General features: G+C 40.8%; 1 protein-coding gene across 1 annotated transcript; it reads left to right on the top strand.

Moving 5' to 3' along the window:
- Positions 1–22: 22 nt before the first annotated feature.
- On the top strand, positions 23–12,244 carry Fam229b (family with sequence similarity 229 member B). Its single transcript, XM_052163529.1, has 5 exons — positions 23–85; positions 1,483–1,614; positions 9,017–9,175; positions 10,859–10,997; positions 12,024–12,244. The coding sequence occupies exons 4-5, from the start codon at positions 10,873–10,875 to the stop codon at positions 12,139–12,141; spliced, it is 243 nt and encodes an 80-aa protein (XP_052019489.1). The 5' UTR covers positions 23–85; positions 1,483–1,614; positions 9,017–9,175; positions 10,859–10,872; the 3' UTR covers positions 12,142–12,244.
- Positions 12,245–16,192: the final 3,948 nt, after the last annotated feature.

Genomic DNA, 16,192 nt, shown 5'->3' with positions numbered 1-16,192 from the left:
CGTTACCATAGCGACTGGGCCTCCGGCAGGTAAATCTTAGCTGCCCTGTCAACATCCTTGAGCATCTGCAGCTCCGGAGGCCCTGGTAACTGATGGGTAACTAGGTTTCGGAGTGGCGTTTAAAATTCGGGACTTTAACATTGATCACGGGCTTTGAGAGGCTCACAGTCTAAACAGCCAGGACAGTGGGTCGGATTCCTCCGGATGTTGCCCGCTAGTGTCGTTAGCTAACAGAAAACGAATGTCGAGGAACGCAGAGAAACCCCAGGCAAATAGGCTCATCCGGTACACTCCGACCAAATACCACAGCTAAGTTCAGACACCAAAGCGACATACTCCTCAAACTTAAGGTTTCTGGATAATTCAAAGCGTCCACACTGATCCAACTTCCAACAGCCAGCAATGCCATTGAAGATACACACGATGCACTCAAAAGACATGGCCGCTGACAAGGAGAGCTATAATATTCAGTGGAGAAGGTTCTAGGAAAAGGAGAGATGGGTTAAAAGTTAAGGCATTTGATTTGATGTATGTACAATGTAGAAGAGATTAAAAAAAAGGCAGGGGTGGGGCACAAAGTTTGAAAAAAATGGTTATTTTTTTCAGAAATTGAATTTTTACTGAACAAAATAAACGAAGTTTTAATTCAGAATTAAATTAAGAATTTAGGCTGGAGAGATAGCCCAGTCAGCCTCTGAAGCATGGAGACATAATTGCAGACCCTACCTTAACAAACATCTGGGAGCCTGTAACCCTAGGCTTGGAAGGCTGGAGGAGGGAGGTTTCCCCAGAGTCTAGCTGAATCTGTGAGTGCCAGGTTCAGGTTCCGTAGGAGACAATGTCTTAAAAAGTAAGATGAAGACTGATTTCACTTCATGTCTCACATCTTGTTTCCATACATGTGCAGACGCGCAAATCCCCTCAAGAACTCTAATGCTGTAATGAAGTTAATATTTCCCACAGAAATTCCGAGAAACTGCCAAACCTTTACCCTTCATTTAGCAAAAGTTAAATTATACTTGCTATTAATTTGTCGTGATGTGATATGATACATAACATAAGAGTCACAATAATTGATTGATTGGTTAGAACGCCTTATTCAGCCGCCAAGATCCAACTTAAGTTTGTTATGTCACAGTTTTGAAAGATGTGAAGTTTGACATTGTCGTGGGATGTTTATATTGCCGAGGCCTTTGCATTTATCTGTTTGGGTGTTTTACACCTCTGTTCTTACAACTCTTGTAATCAAGGGGCAGATTTTAGCTGGGAAAAATTAGAAATTGCTGGATTTGCGCTTACCTGCTCCTTGGTAAGCATACAGTCTATGATAAAGGTAGTCAGACACTCTGGGTCTTAATATTGAAGCCCTCACATCTGGGGTCTCCAAAGCTTGTCAAATGTAGACACACACGCAGGCTGTGATGTTATTAGGTCAATCGATAGATTCTGGTGCCAACGCCCTTGGTGTTCTGACCTTTGCAGAGCTCTGCCCAAGCTGTAGTTCCTGCCGTTCTCCAGAAGCCACGCAACAGCAAGGAGTTGTAAGAAAATCCTTACGAGTTTCACCGATAACTTCAGCCTGGAGTGAATCAGATGTGTCTGCTTCATAGCCAGGTGAGGGAGCCCCTTCTATACCAGTCACACCAGGACCTCAGCGTAGGCACATTTAGGTTAGCCAAGATGGCAGAAACAGCTTATTGGCAGCCTGTCTACCATCTTACAAGCAAGATTTTTTTGTTGTTGTTGTTAAAAAATTTATTGAGATTTTTGGGGTGTAATTGTATTAGAGTGATGACAGGTTAATACATGAAATAAACTCAACAAGTTTTAACTGCTAAATAGAAGGGAAAGAAAAAAGTCAGTGAGGGTCATGGAGACTGCTCCTATAAACGGAAGAAAGAGAAGAAAGTAAAAAGGAAGAGGAAGGAAGGAAGATGACTTTGAAGATGGCCGGTGCACATGATGTGAGGTAAACTGTACGCTAGGACGAGAAAGAAGGCAGGCATGTTTGCACTGCAGAGCTAAGCACTGTTACTAAGAACACAGTAACAACATACTGGAAACATATAGGCTGAGTTTTGCCGGCCTACTACTATGTGCCCAGAACTTGGCACCTTGTCTACTATGCGGTAGATAGTAAGTGTTGGGTGCAAAATGAAATAAAACTGAGATGAAAGAAGTAAGCAAACAAAGATCAAAGTACCATAAAGGATTAAAGGACAAGTTTTAAAAAAAAGACAAAGAAAAAGAAAAGAAAAGAAAAAAAGCTGAGCGGTGGTGGTCCACGCCTTTAATCCCAGCACTTGGGAGGCAGAGGCAGGCGGATCATTTAATAATTAAAAAAAGAAATTAAAGGCAGCAACTAGAACATCAATTGTAGAAGTCAAGCATTCTGGCATGGTGCAATTCAAAAATGTACTAAATAAGTGAGTTCCAGGACAGCAAGGGCTACTACACAGAGAAACCCTTTCTTGAAAAACCAAACCAAAAAACCAAAACCAAAACAAAACAAAACAAAAAAAAACAAAAAAAAAAGAAAGAAAGAAAGAAAGAAAGAAAGAAAGAAAGAAAAGAAAAGCTTTAAAATTATGGGAAAAGGTGACTAGAGGAATAAAACCAAGTTACTGACCTAGAGGTCACTGGGGGAAAGGCAAGCTTATTGAAACTATTAAACACAATATTCATGGTGGAGGCAAAATGCTCAGCATAAGATTAAGAAATACCCCTGAAGTAGAGAACACAGACTATACAGGGACAAATGTACTCAATGATATAAAAAAAATGAAAAAAAATTGTATGGGTTAAAAGGATGCATCGTATTCCACAGGAATGTTTCTATAGAACAATCAACATCAACAACCATATCTGGGTTAAGTTATTCAGTTTTTAGAATAAAGAATTCTTTAGGTTTCTGGATAAGAAACAAGGAGTGGGGTGGGGAGAAAACGATTAGGTTCCTTTATACTGACTGGTCTATAATAGGGCACATCTTTATATGCGATTGTAATGTTTCAGTGGTTGTTGGAAATTCTATCCTAATACCAAGAAAAAATTCAGTCAACAGGGCTAGAGAGAGGGCTCAGCTGTTAAGAGCATTGGCTGTTCATCCAGAGGTCCCCAGTTCAATTCCCAGCACCTACATGGTAGCTCACAGCCATCTGTAATGAGATCTGATTTCCCCCTCTCTGATGTGCTCTTCTGTTAGGCAGGCACACATTCAAATAGAGTGCTCATATACATATGTGAATAAGTGTTTAAAAATTGATTTAATAATTAAAAAAAGAAATTAAAGGCAGCAACTAGAACATCAATTGTAGAAGTCAAGCATTCTGGCATGGTACAATTCAAAAAATGTACTTATTTGATACGTACTGAGGGATCGCAATAGGAAATATTCAAAAGCATTGTTTGGTATAATTACAATGTAATGTTTCTATCAGAAGCAGAAAATTTGGTAGATACAACACACTGCAGCTAATGACCTACACTCTCAAATCTGAGCTGAGATGTTTCTGGCACTGTGTCTTGATGGTGTGCAAAGTGTGCAGTGAAATCACATGGGACAAGGTATGCAAGCACTGCCAGATACCTGTCACATTTATTATGTGTTTGATGGCTGTGCATTTAGAGACCTTTGACGGCTGTTAAATGTGTCACTTGGTTACGTGGCTCCACAGTTTAGGAAGACACTCTCTTAACATATATCTGGTACTGAGCAGCACTGATAACCCTGCAGACGTGGAGGGAGAGTAAAGTGTGCTCAGAGAAAATCATAATTCTGTGGCTTCCCAAGTTGTCATATGCATTTGATTTGGTGGTCACATATCCACATTGATTCTTGTGGCACACTGTCATTGCTGAACCCATCTCTTGGGTAACCTGGCCACATCGGACTTCTTATTGGAAGAAATGAAAGTTAGGAAATAGTGGAGCAAAATCTGGAAAGCACTTAACACAATCAAAAGAAAACAAAACTGTCAACTTTTGATTTTGTATTCAATGGAAATGTCATGCAAAAATTAAAGGGATACAAAACTTGAATATAGCCCATTATCCCTGTTCAACGAAAACTGTAATGGCTACTCCTGGTTGTCATCTTGACTATATCTGGAATGCACTACAATCCAGATTGGAGGGCTCACCTGTGAACCAGTTCTTGAGGCTGGAAGACACAAGTTTCTGACCTGGATTTTAGCATGGAGAGCCATGCAAAGCTTAAGTGCAGACAAGGTAGTACATGCCTTTAATCCCAGAGATTTGAGTTCAAGGTCAGCCTGGGACAAAGCAAGTCCCAGGTCCAGGCGTGGGGTACACACCTTTATTCTGGGCCACTCCTTCTGCTGGAGATCTATATAAGGACATTGGAAGGAGGAAGACTCGCTCTTCTTGCCTGCTTGCATTACTTGCCAGCATATCTGTTGGAGCCAACAGAAGACCGCTGAAACAGCTAGCCTTGTGGACTGAGTAACTATTAGATTCTTGGACTTCCCATCCGTAGCTGCCCATTAGCTGCCCGTGTTGGCTTAGTTAGGCTACAGAGTGTGAGTCATCACAACAGATTCCCTTAATATGCAGAGACATTCTGTGACTCTAGAGAACCCTGATGAATACAAAAGCCTACAGGCGAAAGGGAAACATTGATGAAAACCTGGACCTACTTCATGTTATAGAAAATACTGACAATAATAAGTATATGTCTACTGCACTAAAAGTCTCCCCAAAACATAATTGCTAAGTGAAACATTGACATGTTGCATCATTCACAGCAAGTAATTACAAGGGTTACAAGTAAATATAATAAAATCAGCGTTTGATTTTATATTTATATTTTATTATGGCAGCAGGACAAATAAATATACTTTTATTAGATTCCTTTACAATATAAAGTGGCATATAAAGTCACTTGAAGGAAGACCATAAAAATTAAAAATTGTCTCCCAGGGTTCCTCACCATATTCCCCGTCCCTTTCGCCTCTGATTGGTGGACAAGTTAAAAACTAAGCTGTGTCAGTCAACCAATTACCTTTAAGGAACACTTCACATAACAGTAGCAAAAGATACATGCCTCCCTAGTACACATGGAACATATTCTGGTCACAAAGTCAGTTAAAAAGTCAGGTAATTTGAGATACTTGCTGATAAAGTAGAATTAAGGATATTTCAGTGGTTAAGAACACATAGGTTTTTCAGGAGGAACTGAGCCCTCATTAGATGGCTTAACACTTCCTGGGTCTCCAGTTCCAGAGGATTCAGTGTTCTCTTCTGGTGGGCACAGGCAGACACCCATACAGACACACATGATACACATGATGTAAGGAATAACCGTCATAGGATCAGAGGTGAGGAGGACACAACATCTGTCCCAACACCGGGAGTAATCGGGACCGTTGGGACCCAGGCACATAGGAATTCCACCGGACCAGTGGCTCAGGTTCCTTCAGTGCTGGCTAGTTTCCTGAGCAGACTTTGGGCGCAAACTCTACAGCAAGTCCCACAACACCCAGAAGAAGCTCCACTCCCAGGCTCTTTAACATGCGTAGGATCTCAGGATCCCAGGATCCCAGGATCCCAGAATCATAGTGTCACAGAGACAGCTTGACTCTGAGGAGTTCTGACACAACTGGGGATCACAGGAAGGACAGGCTCCAGTCAGAGATAGCAAGGGCAGGTAGCACTAGAGATAACCAGATGGTGGCAGGCAAATGCAAGAAGATAAGCAACAGAAACCAAAGTTACTTGGCATCATCAGGACCCAATTCTCCCACCAAAGCAAGTCCTGGATATACCATCACACTGGAAAAGCAAGATTTGAATCTAAAATCACTTCTCATGATGATGATAGAGGACCTTAAGAAGGTCATAAACAACTCCCTTAAAGAAACACAGGAGAACACAGATAAACAGGTAGAAGCCCTTAAAGAAGAAACATAAAAATCCCTTAAAGAATTACAGGAAAACACAATCAAACTGGTGAAGGAAATGAACAAAACCATCCAGGATCTCAAAATGGAACTAGAGACAATAAAGAAATTACAAGGTGAGACAATCCTGGAGCCAGAAGACCTAGGAAAGAGATCAGAAGTCATAGATGTGAGCATCACCAATAGAATATAAAGGATAGAAGAGAGAATCTCAGGTGCAGAAGATACCATAGAAAACATTGACACTATAGTCAAAGAAAACACAAAAAGCAAAAAGCTCCTGACCCAAAACATCCAGGAAATCCAGGACACAATGAGAAAACCAAACCTAAGGATAATAGGTATAGAAGAGAGTGAAGATTCCCAAATTAAAGGGCCAGTAAATATCTTCAACAAAATAATAGAAGAAAACTTCCCTAACCTAAAGAGAGAGAGAGAGAGATGCCCATGAACATACAAGAAGCCTACAGAACTCCAAACAGACTGGACCAGAAAAGAAATTCCTCCTGTCACATAATACTCAAAACACCAAATGCAGTAAACAAAGAAAGAATATTAAAATCAGTGAGGGGAAAAGGCCAAGTAAAATATAAAGGCAGGCCTATCAGAATTACACCAGACTTCTCACCAGAGACTATGAAAGCTAGAAGATCCTGGGCAGATGGGGAAGGAAGGAAGGAAGAGAAGGAAAGTAAGCAAAAAATAAGACAAGAAAAAGGAAATCATGAGTGGAGTAGAAAGCAAATCTATATTTAGAAAGAACAAAATTTGTAATGGAAAACAAAATCAGTGAAATTTGTGTCCTAAGAAATTAAAATTCGATAGGTTCTGTTTGTAAGACAGACTTAAAGTCTTTAACTTGGCTTTATTCTTTTTTGAGGTAGAACATATACTGATCTCTTGGACCACATTTCTATGCCCTGATCATTTGTATTTTTTTAAACTGGCAAAGGACCTTTGCATATGCTACTGTTAGTCATCTCCCTAACCATCCGATGTCTTTGCCCCACCCAATTCTATGCAGTTAATGCCTATTTATCTTTTACATTTAGTTCGACTCTTCTCATCCAGAATTTATCCTAAATTGTAAAGTCTACTAGAGCAGAAACTGTATTTTTTCCTCCTCTCTCTCTTTTTTTACCTGTAGGATTTCTGTTTTTTAATTAGATATTTTCTTTATTTACATTTCAAATGTTATCCCCTATCCTGGTTTCCACTCCAAAACCCCCCTATCCCATCCCCCCTGCTTCTATGAGGTTGCTCCCCCTCCCATCCACCCACGCCTGCTTCCCTGCCCTGGCCTTCCCCTACCCTGGGGCATTGGTTTGCTTTTTTTTTTTTTTTTTTTAATATTTAACATGGATGTGGCTCATGGTAGACTCTCAGGAAAACATTGAGTGAATGAAGTATAATAATAGTCATGTTTTCCTGGATATAACCTCCTTTGTATTTTATGAATATGATAGTTATTGAAAGATCATTATTTGGGGCTTATCATTAAGAGAACATATTTAGAGATTTTGCATTCCTTTTATTCCTTAATTATACTTACATATCTATTGCTTTGTGGATACTGCTGTAGATCAAGCCCAGGTAGTCTTGTGATATATTACACTGTTACCAATTTTCACTGATAAGTCTATTGTTTGATTTCATTATACCAGCTGCACAGAAAACCTGACACAATCTGTGCCCAATAAATGTTCTAAAATAATGCTAAAGGGCTTAAAGAATAGTAGTCTAGAAGATACTTCACTTTGTGGTTTTAAAGTCTTTTTACAGACTAGCTTTTGGTGATATTCTTAGAATTTTAGTGCTAACATCCAGTCAGAATTCATATCTAATTTTGATGCTAAACCCATCATCTTTCCATTGTTACCTTGTCTCAGACACAGCAACTTAAGCTTTTTTTTTTTTTTTTTTTGCTATCTTAAGGAACTCTTTAGATGTTAGTAATGTGCTAGCTAACAATGGGCAGCAATTATCTCAGGTGTCTGATTGTGACACAGTAAGGTGAAGTGAGTTTTCTCTAAGATGAAATTGTGATCAATGCATTCACAGAAAACCCTTGTAAGAGAAGGAAGATAGAGGTAAGATTTTTATCCAACACAAACTTCATTCCTAGAGTAAATGCCAGGTTTTTGGTAGCGTAAGTTCTGAAGTACAACAGTAGGAGCTGAATATAATGTGTAGTTGCAAAGACTTTCATAGAGTTAAAAATTCTCACTAGCATTCAACACTTAGTCATAGTTATGAAGACTGAGCAGGTTGTTAGTTGAAGATTATTGGAGTCTGGAGTATGGGTTTAACTAAAAGCACTACAAAGTAGGAAAGACACTGAGAGAAGCAAGCAGAGTCTGCAGAGGCCCAGAACTGGTGTAAGAGAGTCCTGAGGATAGGACCAGCAGGAGAGATGCTCTCGGACAAGGAAAGAGAACAGCACGAGTGGACAGAATGTAGTCCGCTCGGCTGTCTGAACGAAGCTAGAAAAAGAGGTGATGCAGGCATTACAAGAAACATTCTGGGGGCAGAGCACTGAATGCTCTTCCAGAGGTTCTGAGTTCTATTCCCAGCAACCACATGGTGGCTCACAACCATCTATCTGTGATGGGATCTGATGCCCTCTTCTGGTGTGTCAGAAGACAGCAATGGTGTACTCAGACATAAAAAGAAATAAATCTTAAAAAAAAACATTAAAAAGGAAGAAAGAAATATCCCAGGACATGGAAGAATTCCAATAAAGATGATATCTGTGTGTGAAAATCTCTTCTCAGCCTTTTAGCTAAGATCAAATTCAGAGACACAGAGAACTTTAGTCTGAGTATCAAGACTCTGAGTGGGAGAATGGGGTAGTCAGATAGGTGTACTTGCTGTTGATAAGAGCAAGTCTGGGAAGTGGAGATGAATAGGGAACCCTGTATGAGGTAGGAAGAATCAGGAGCATGGCTTTATGTAAATTGATTAGTTCTTGGTCTTCATAGAATAAAATACGTAATGTTGAAAATAAGGCTCTGACAAGAACAAACCTGTAAAACAGTTTATTTGAACATTCATCCTGTTACCAGAGATCTGAACAGAGCTGCTTGATTTGTTAGCAGGCAGGAAGCTATGTGAAGGAATCTTCTGATGTCATAATTCTGGGTGTCACTGGAACACTTGATCACCATTCCTTTGGCAAGTCTAGCCTTCTATGGAAAGTCAGTAGAAGCAATTGATTTATTCACCTCTACAGGAATCAGACTTGGCCTATTTTGGTAAGTCTATGTCTTCTTGAGCCAGGTAGCTAAGGCTTAATTTTCCACAGACAGTTACATGAAGCCACAGGTGACAATGTTTACACAAGATCTTCATTGAATAACTCCCCTTTCTTGACAATGACTGTACTCTACTAATGAAATTCTTGGAACTTAAAAAATTGGTTTATTATTACTTTCAATAAGTATTTACTTATTATGAATAGAGTATCAGGCATAAGAAATGCTTTAAAGACATTTTTTATCTTTCCTTTCCCTTGTGTATTAAAAGGCATGTAAATATATTCAAGACAGTTATTAAATGTCCACTGTGTACCCAAACTTGTCTAGCTATAAAGAATTAAATGGTGACAAATATGGACAAGGAATGGTTAGGATAGTTAAAACATTTACTAAAATAAGTAGCACAGTGCTTCTCAACAGGGAGAAAGTTTGCTTTTCTCTCCTACCAGGAGATGTGTGATAATGTCTGGGGACATTTCAAAAAAGAAAAACTGTCAAAACACTGGGAGAAGGTTGTTGTTGACATCTAGTTGGTGAATACTGAGGAACATTTTACAATGCTATGACAGTCTTCCTTTCTCCAGCTTAGAAGCACATGGCCTCCAATGTCCATAGCACCCTGGTTAGGATCCTGAATTAGAATGATAACTGTTACAAAACAGAAGAGACAGCGCCATGAAGACTTAGACAATAAAGGTTATGGGACAGTTCTTTCTCTAAGAAAGGGAAATGTAAATTCCTGGGTGCTGTGGGCTGGGGAGAGTTCCAGGCACAGGAAACAGGAGGTAGTAATGAACTTACTTGTGTACATGCATTGCGACACTTAATCTCTCCCATTTACACGTGTTTACTGATGCTCAGCATCTACTAGTTAATACTAGTTATCTCTAACTGAGCACTTACTGTGTGTCAGCCATATTTCACATGATTATCTCCCTTAAACCCACTGTTATCTGAAAGCAGATACTAACTTACCCTTTAGGAATATAGACAAATTGCCAGGCAGTGGTGTTGCAGCCTTTAATCCAAGCACTCAGGAGGCAAAGGCAGGAGGTAGGTGGATCTCTTTGAGGCCAGCCTACTCTACAAAGTGAGTTCCAGAACAGCAGAACAGCCAGGGCTCCACTACACAGAGAAACCCTTTCAGAGAGAGAGAGAGAGAGAGAGAGAGAGAGAGAGAGAGAGAGAGAGAGAGAGAGAGAGAGAGAGAAGTAGGGACAAGTTAAATGTTTACTCTTAAAATGCCACTTTCTAAACTAATGAGCTATGACATAGGTGTTGGGTAGACTAAATGGTTATGGAATCAAAAAAGTTATTCTACTCAAAGAGAGCCTTTAGTGGAGAGGCATAGTGGAGAGGCATAGAAAGGAAATGGAAACTCAAACATGCTGATTTCAATAATTATGAGAAGAAAAATTTGACCTTTTCTTCCCCCATAGTATAGATATCACTGTTAACCAAGGCTAACCACAACATAGTCACAGTTTACTTACACTTCTTGGGGGCCATTTTGAATTTGTTATAATATTCTAAATTGTTAGTTATGTAATTAACTGTTATAGATTTTTCCGATGTTACCTTCTGAACATTTTTGTATACTTGTAAGAAAAATTGAAGCATTAAAAATGTCAACTTATCTTAGAAGATAAGCACCATTGTTGTTTTAACTTTGTATTCTAGGATTTCAGTGAATTATGCCTTTTCGGTTTGGAACCCAGCCAAGGAGGTTTCCAGTGGAAGGAGGAGACTCTTCAATTGAGCTCGAGTCAGGCCTGAGCTCCAGTGCTTCCTGTAACGGGAAAGAGACGTCACCCAATAGGTGGCTATCCTGCCAACTGAGGATATGGGTACTGGCTATCTAGCATCAGCATGAGCACTGACACTTAATACTAGCAGAAACAAACTTGGGAAGCCAAGCACTGCTATTACTCCGCTATCTAACAATAGCCCGGATTTTAAGTCTACATTTTGTAACTTTGTATGTGTAGACCAATCCTTCCTCTGCCCCATACATTTTAATCTAGATTGTGTCTATATTCTCAAGGTCAACATCAAACCACCCATAGACTTATGTGTAGGGCATTGTTCTAGGTACAAGGGCACAAATGCAAAATCAGATGGAGGCCTCTCCTTGGTGTCACTTGGCTCGTGTCAGGCAACAGTAGAGTATGGAAGCACCTTTTACAGGATTGAAGCAGACCATGGTAAACAGGATTTGCCTCACTTTCCTGCTGTTTGCCATGTCGAAAGAGTAAATAATACACTCCCACTTCTCTTAGTGGATTAGAAACTTCTGGTCACAGAGTTTAAGCCTAGGAAGGTAGATACTTAAAAGTTAGACTTACGTGTGGGTGGGAAAGGCTAAAATATCCAGGGTTGATTATTTGGTGGGAGTGTTAGAAAAGGAACCCAGGCTCTAAGGATATTTTAACTCTGAGGTTCTACCAACATTTGAGCATTAGTCTGCTAGCTTTCACTCCACAAATGTTTTGAAATTATTCAGCCAAAGTGATTGAAGGTTCATTTCTGAATTTACATACTATTACCACTTATTTATATTTATGCATTTTTGCCATTTAATAATTACTTCAAACTCTTTAAAATGAACATCTGGAACATAATTTTGTTTTAATGAGTTTCCCATAATAAAAATATGGGAATAGGTACATGTTCATTGTTATATATGTGTAGATTCTTGTCAGAACCTCTGATTATACATTTTTTGTGACATTGAAAGGCTTCAGAGAGATTTTAAACAGTTGAAAAGATGTTGAAAATTTTCTTTGCTTTGAAAATAATGTCCTGTTCTGTATCTTAACTCCCTATCGTGTGCTCTTTCCCTCAGGCAGCTCCGAAGATGCCCCGGAAGTCATTGCCTGACAATAACTGATGTTCCCATCACTGTCTATGCAACAATGAGAAAGCCACCTGCGCAAAGCAGCAAGGAAATGCATCCCAAATAGCATCATTAAGTCTTCTGTCGAGGGTTGACTAGGTCAAGGGTAATGGGCCGGTATCATCTCATGGTCTGCCTGGTAAACAAATAAAGGTGGTGGCACTCATTGGGTGATGAAATAGTAGACTCTTCCGTTTTAATACAAACAAATGTGTGGTCAGTTGAGCACTCGTCATGTTAAGCCATTGGTTGCATCTGACAAGACAGACTAGTTCACACTTGTACCCTAGAGGTCACCTTGCTCACGGCAGATTACTAGTTTCAAAAATTCAAGGTGAAACCTGACCCACAATGGTCATAATGGCAGATTTTCAGAGCCTTATACAAAGCTGGTAGGCATTTGAATTTTCGTTAGCTGAAGAGAAAAGACCATGCAGAAAAGTGGGTACCCAGCCCCACCTCTATGGGTCTAGCTCCCTCCCTAGAGAGAGCCTAATGTGTGTCAACTTTAACTGAACGTGAGGGAGTCAAGGCAATCCCTAAGTACCACAGTCTTCTATCAAAGAAGCAGCACTCCTTAGCAAAAGTACACTCTTATCTAGGGCAAAGTTTCCGGGGATAGGAGGATGGCTGGCGGGTATGTCATGAAGGACCTTAGAGAGCTCCTCCAAGGGGGAGTGAATAGTGTCTCAACCGTGGTGGAAAGTCCTTTTCTCCTCACTCTCTCCCTCCTTGTCTTTCTCCCTCTTCCTTTCCTTTCTTTTCTTCTTCTTCTTCTTCTTCTTCTTCTTCTTCTTCTTCTTCTTCTTCTTCTTCTTCTTCTTCTTCTTCTTCTTCTTCTTCTTCTTCTTCTCTTCCTCCTCCTTCTTCTTTTTCTTCTTCTCCTTCTTCTTCTTCTCCTTCTCCTCCTCCTCCTTCTTCTTCTCCTTCTTCCTCTTCTTCCTCCTCCTTCCTTCTTCTTTCTTCTTCCTTCTTTTTCTTAATCTTCTTCCTTCTTAATCTTCTTCCTTCTTCTTCCTTCTTCCTTCTTCCTTCTTCTTCTTTCTTCCTTCTTCTTTCTTCCTTCTTTTTTCTTCTTTCTTCTTCTTCTTTTTCTTCTTCTTTTTTTCATCTCCTTTTTCTCCTCCTCCTCCTCCTCCTTCTTCTCCTTCTCCTTCTTCTTCTCCTCCTTCTCCTTCTTCCTCTTCTTCCTCCTTCCTCTTCTTCTTCCTTCTTCTTCCTTTTCTTCCTTCTTTTTCTTAATCTTCTTCCTTCTTAATCTTCTTCCTTCTTCCTTCTTCTTTCTTCTTCCTTCTTCCTTCTTCTTCTTTTTTCTTCTTTCTTCTTCTTCTTTCTTCTTCTTCTTCTTCTTCTTCCTCCTCCTCCTCCTCCTCCTCCTCCTCCTCCTCCTCCTCCTCCTCCTCCTCCTTCTTCTTCTTCTTCTTCTTCTTTTCTTTTCTTCTTTTCTTCTTCTCCCCCTACTCAGGGGCTCCCACATGCTGGGAGAGCTCTCTGCCACTGAGTTTCATTGTAAGCTAAAAAGACTGAAATATCACTCACTCTGAGAGCAAGACAAAAGGTAAAAAAAAATACATTAGATTTAAATCCTATCTCTTACATAGTTGTATCAATTACAAAAGGTCTAAACTTCAATTGCAAGACAAAGACGTTATATCATATTGGCCAGAAAAAAGAATGTAAGCATAAGCTGTTTGTCATCTTAAATCTGAGACTCATAAATTAAAAGTCTAAAAGGACTGGGGCTGGAGAGATGGCTCAGTGATTGAGAGTACTTCCAGAGGGCCTCGGTTCAATTCCCAGCACTTATGACACAGCATCTCACACCCACTGGTGATTCCTGTCCTAGGCGATCTGATATCCTCTTCTGGCACCTGTGGGCCCTGAACCCACGTGCTGCACACACTCACATGCAGATGAAACACCCACCCACATAAATACTTTTTACATAGTAGAAAAGGATGCAAGTAATACCTGCAAACAAAGAAAGGTGGAGTAATGAGATTATTATATAAAGCTTTAGAGCACACCGAACCACAGGAATTTGATGCAATTAAAAGAAGTCACTCCACATTTACACTATAGATGTCCAGTGGGCAGAATAAGAAAACACCACTGAAGACAGAGAAAACATGATTCATTTGTACACAATGCCACCTCACAAGCCCAACAGAATAGTGCATGTTCTTCCTAAATGCTCATGAAAATGCACTCATGCGGACCACATGGTGGGCCATCAGAAAGGTGAAAAGCATTGAGTCTGCAGTGTATTCAAAATGTATCCGGCAAATGAATAAGTCAGAAATAACAAAGACGCCCAAAGAATTTCCAAACACCAGACTATAAAATAACACAAACAGGCTGTGGGTCGAGGCTGTAGGTGTGGCCTGAGGCTGTGGGTGTGGCTTGAGGCTGTGGGTGTGGCTTGAGGCTGTGGGTGTGGGTCACTGTGACCTCAGTATTGTCTGCCTTGTTGATTAGAATAAATTCTGTGCTCTCTTATCCCATCACTTTGGGTGTTCTGGAGAGATTCCAGTGCTGCATCTGCTAGGCAGTGTCATCCTACACTTTGATGTTTGTGCCTTTTTGTCCCGTGATTACATAGGCAATTGGGATGTCATCCTTCAATTTCATTTACCCCTCCCCATCCACACCCAGCTGTCCCATCTGCTCTCTTATGGGCCGGTTTTGAGAACTCAAAAGGTTATAGACTTGTCGCCTTTCTGACAGCTGTCAGTCTTTCCTCCAGTCTCCTCACAGCCTCAGGCAAGTCCCTGGGGCTCGGTGGGATCAAAAGTGGAAGCATCATTTTTTCCTTTTCTCAGGAACTTTATTATTGCCTTGGAAGGGGAGGGGAGGGGCCTTAACTTCATGGAAACTCTGCTTTCCTGCAAGTCACTATTGAGTATATTCCTGTACATGCCAGACATAGTTCTAAGCACTTGCGACAGATTTGTGAGCTATCTAGAAATTCATGTACTTTGTATTTTAGAAGAACATCCTATGTGTATGAATGTTTCATCTACATGTATGTACCTACAGTGCCCTAGGAGGTCAGAAGATGAGGTGGCAGAGGCCTGGGGACTGGAGTTGCAGGTGGCCGTGAGCTGTCAGGTGGATGGTAGCAGCTGGATCAGGGTCTTCCTCGAGAACAGCATTTGCTCTTCCTCCCTGAGGCATCTTTCCAGCTCCTAGCTTACAGTTTTACAGTTGTATGAACTTTTCTGAAGAGATGTGAACCGATGTTTATCAATGGCAGGAGTGATTCCACCCAAGTGCAGCACAGAGAGCCAATGAGTCACTGGAGGAGTATGGGTGAGGGGTGACTCAAAGAGACACGAGCAACTTACAGGTGGCTACACCGCTGAAGAAAGAATTCTTATAAACCTTCAATTGTCCATTTTCAGGGGACACGTGGCTGTATGAACCTCACACCCGGCAACTGTTAAAGCCTATACATTTCAGGGAAAGGCAGGAATTGTTGAAAGCCCCATCATCAATGGGCTCAATTCCTAGCTAGGGACTGAGGTAAACATTACTGGACAAAGGGTAGGGGAACGAGCCATCCTGGAACCACAGAAGACCGCTGTGGTTCACATTCCTCTGAATCTCGTCCTGAGCTGCTAAAAAATCACATTCAGTTGGGATCTCTTTGGCTTCAACTCCCACTAAGTGCGTGGCTTTCTTGTTTCATAATCCAAACTTGCAAGAGAAAATGTTCCATTGTTCACACATCTTTTCATACATGGCAGAGTCTTCTCCAGTCAGGTGTATCTGCCAAAGAGGAAGTGGAACACAGGCACAGAGAGGCCTCCTCCACATGAGGGCCTCTTCACACCATAGAGGTGCTGGCAGGAGCCCTGCACAACTGACTAAAAGCACAGAACTCATTGTTTTCTTTCTTTTTTTTTTTGGTTTCCGAGACAGGGTTTCTCTGTGTAGCCCTCGCTGTCCTGGAACTCACTCTGTAGACCAGGCTGGCCTTGAACTCAGAAATCCACCTGCCTTTGCCTCCCAGAGTGCTGGGATTAAAGGCATGTGCCACCACTGCCCGGCCATTGTTTTCTATACTGAATATAATGCTATGCCTAGCTAGAAGAAAAAGAAGAGGAAGAGGAGGG

The sequence above is a fragment of the Apodemus sylvaticus genome, chromosome 19, assembly GCF_947179515.1.
Source record: "Apodemus sylvaticus chromosome 19, mApoSyl1.1, whole genome shotgun sequence".
In the NCBI taxonomy this organism is placed as follows: Eukaryota; Metazoa; Chordata; class Mammalia; order Rodentia; family Muridae; genus Apodemus; species Apodemus sylvaticus.
Note: the sequence above shows the minus strand (reverse complement) of the source record. Positions and strands in the feature narration are given on the sequence as shown.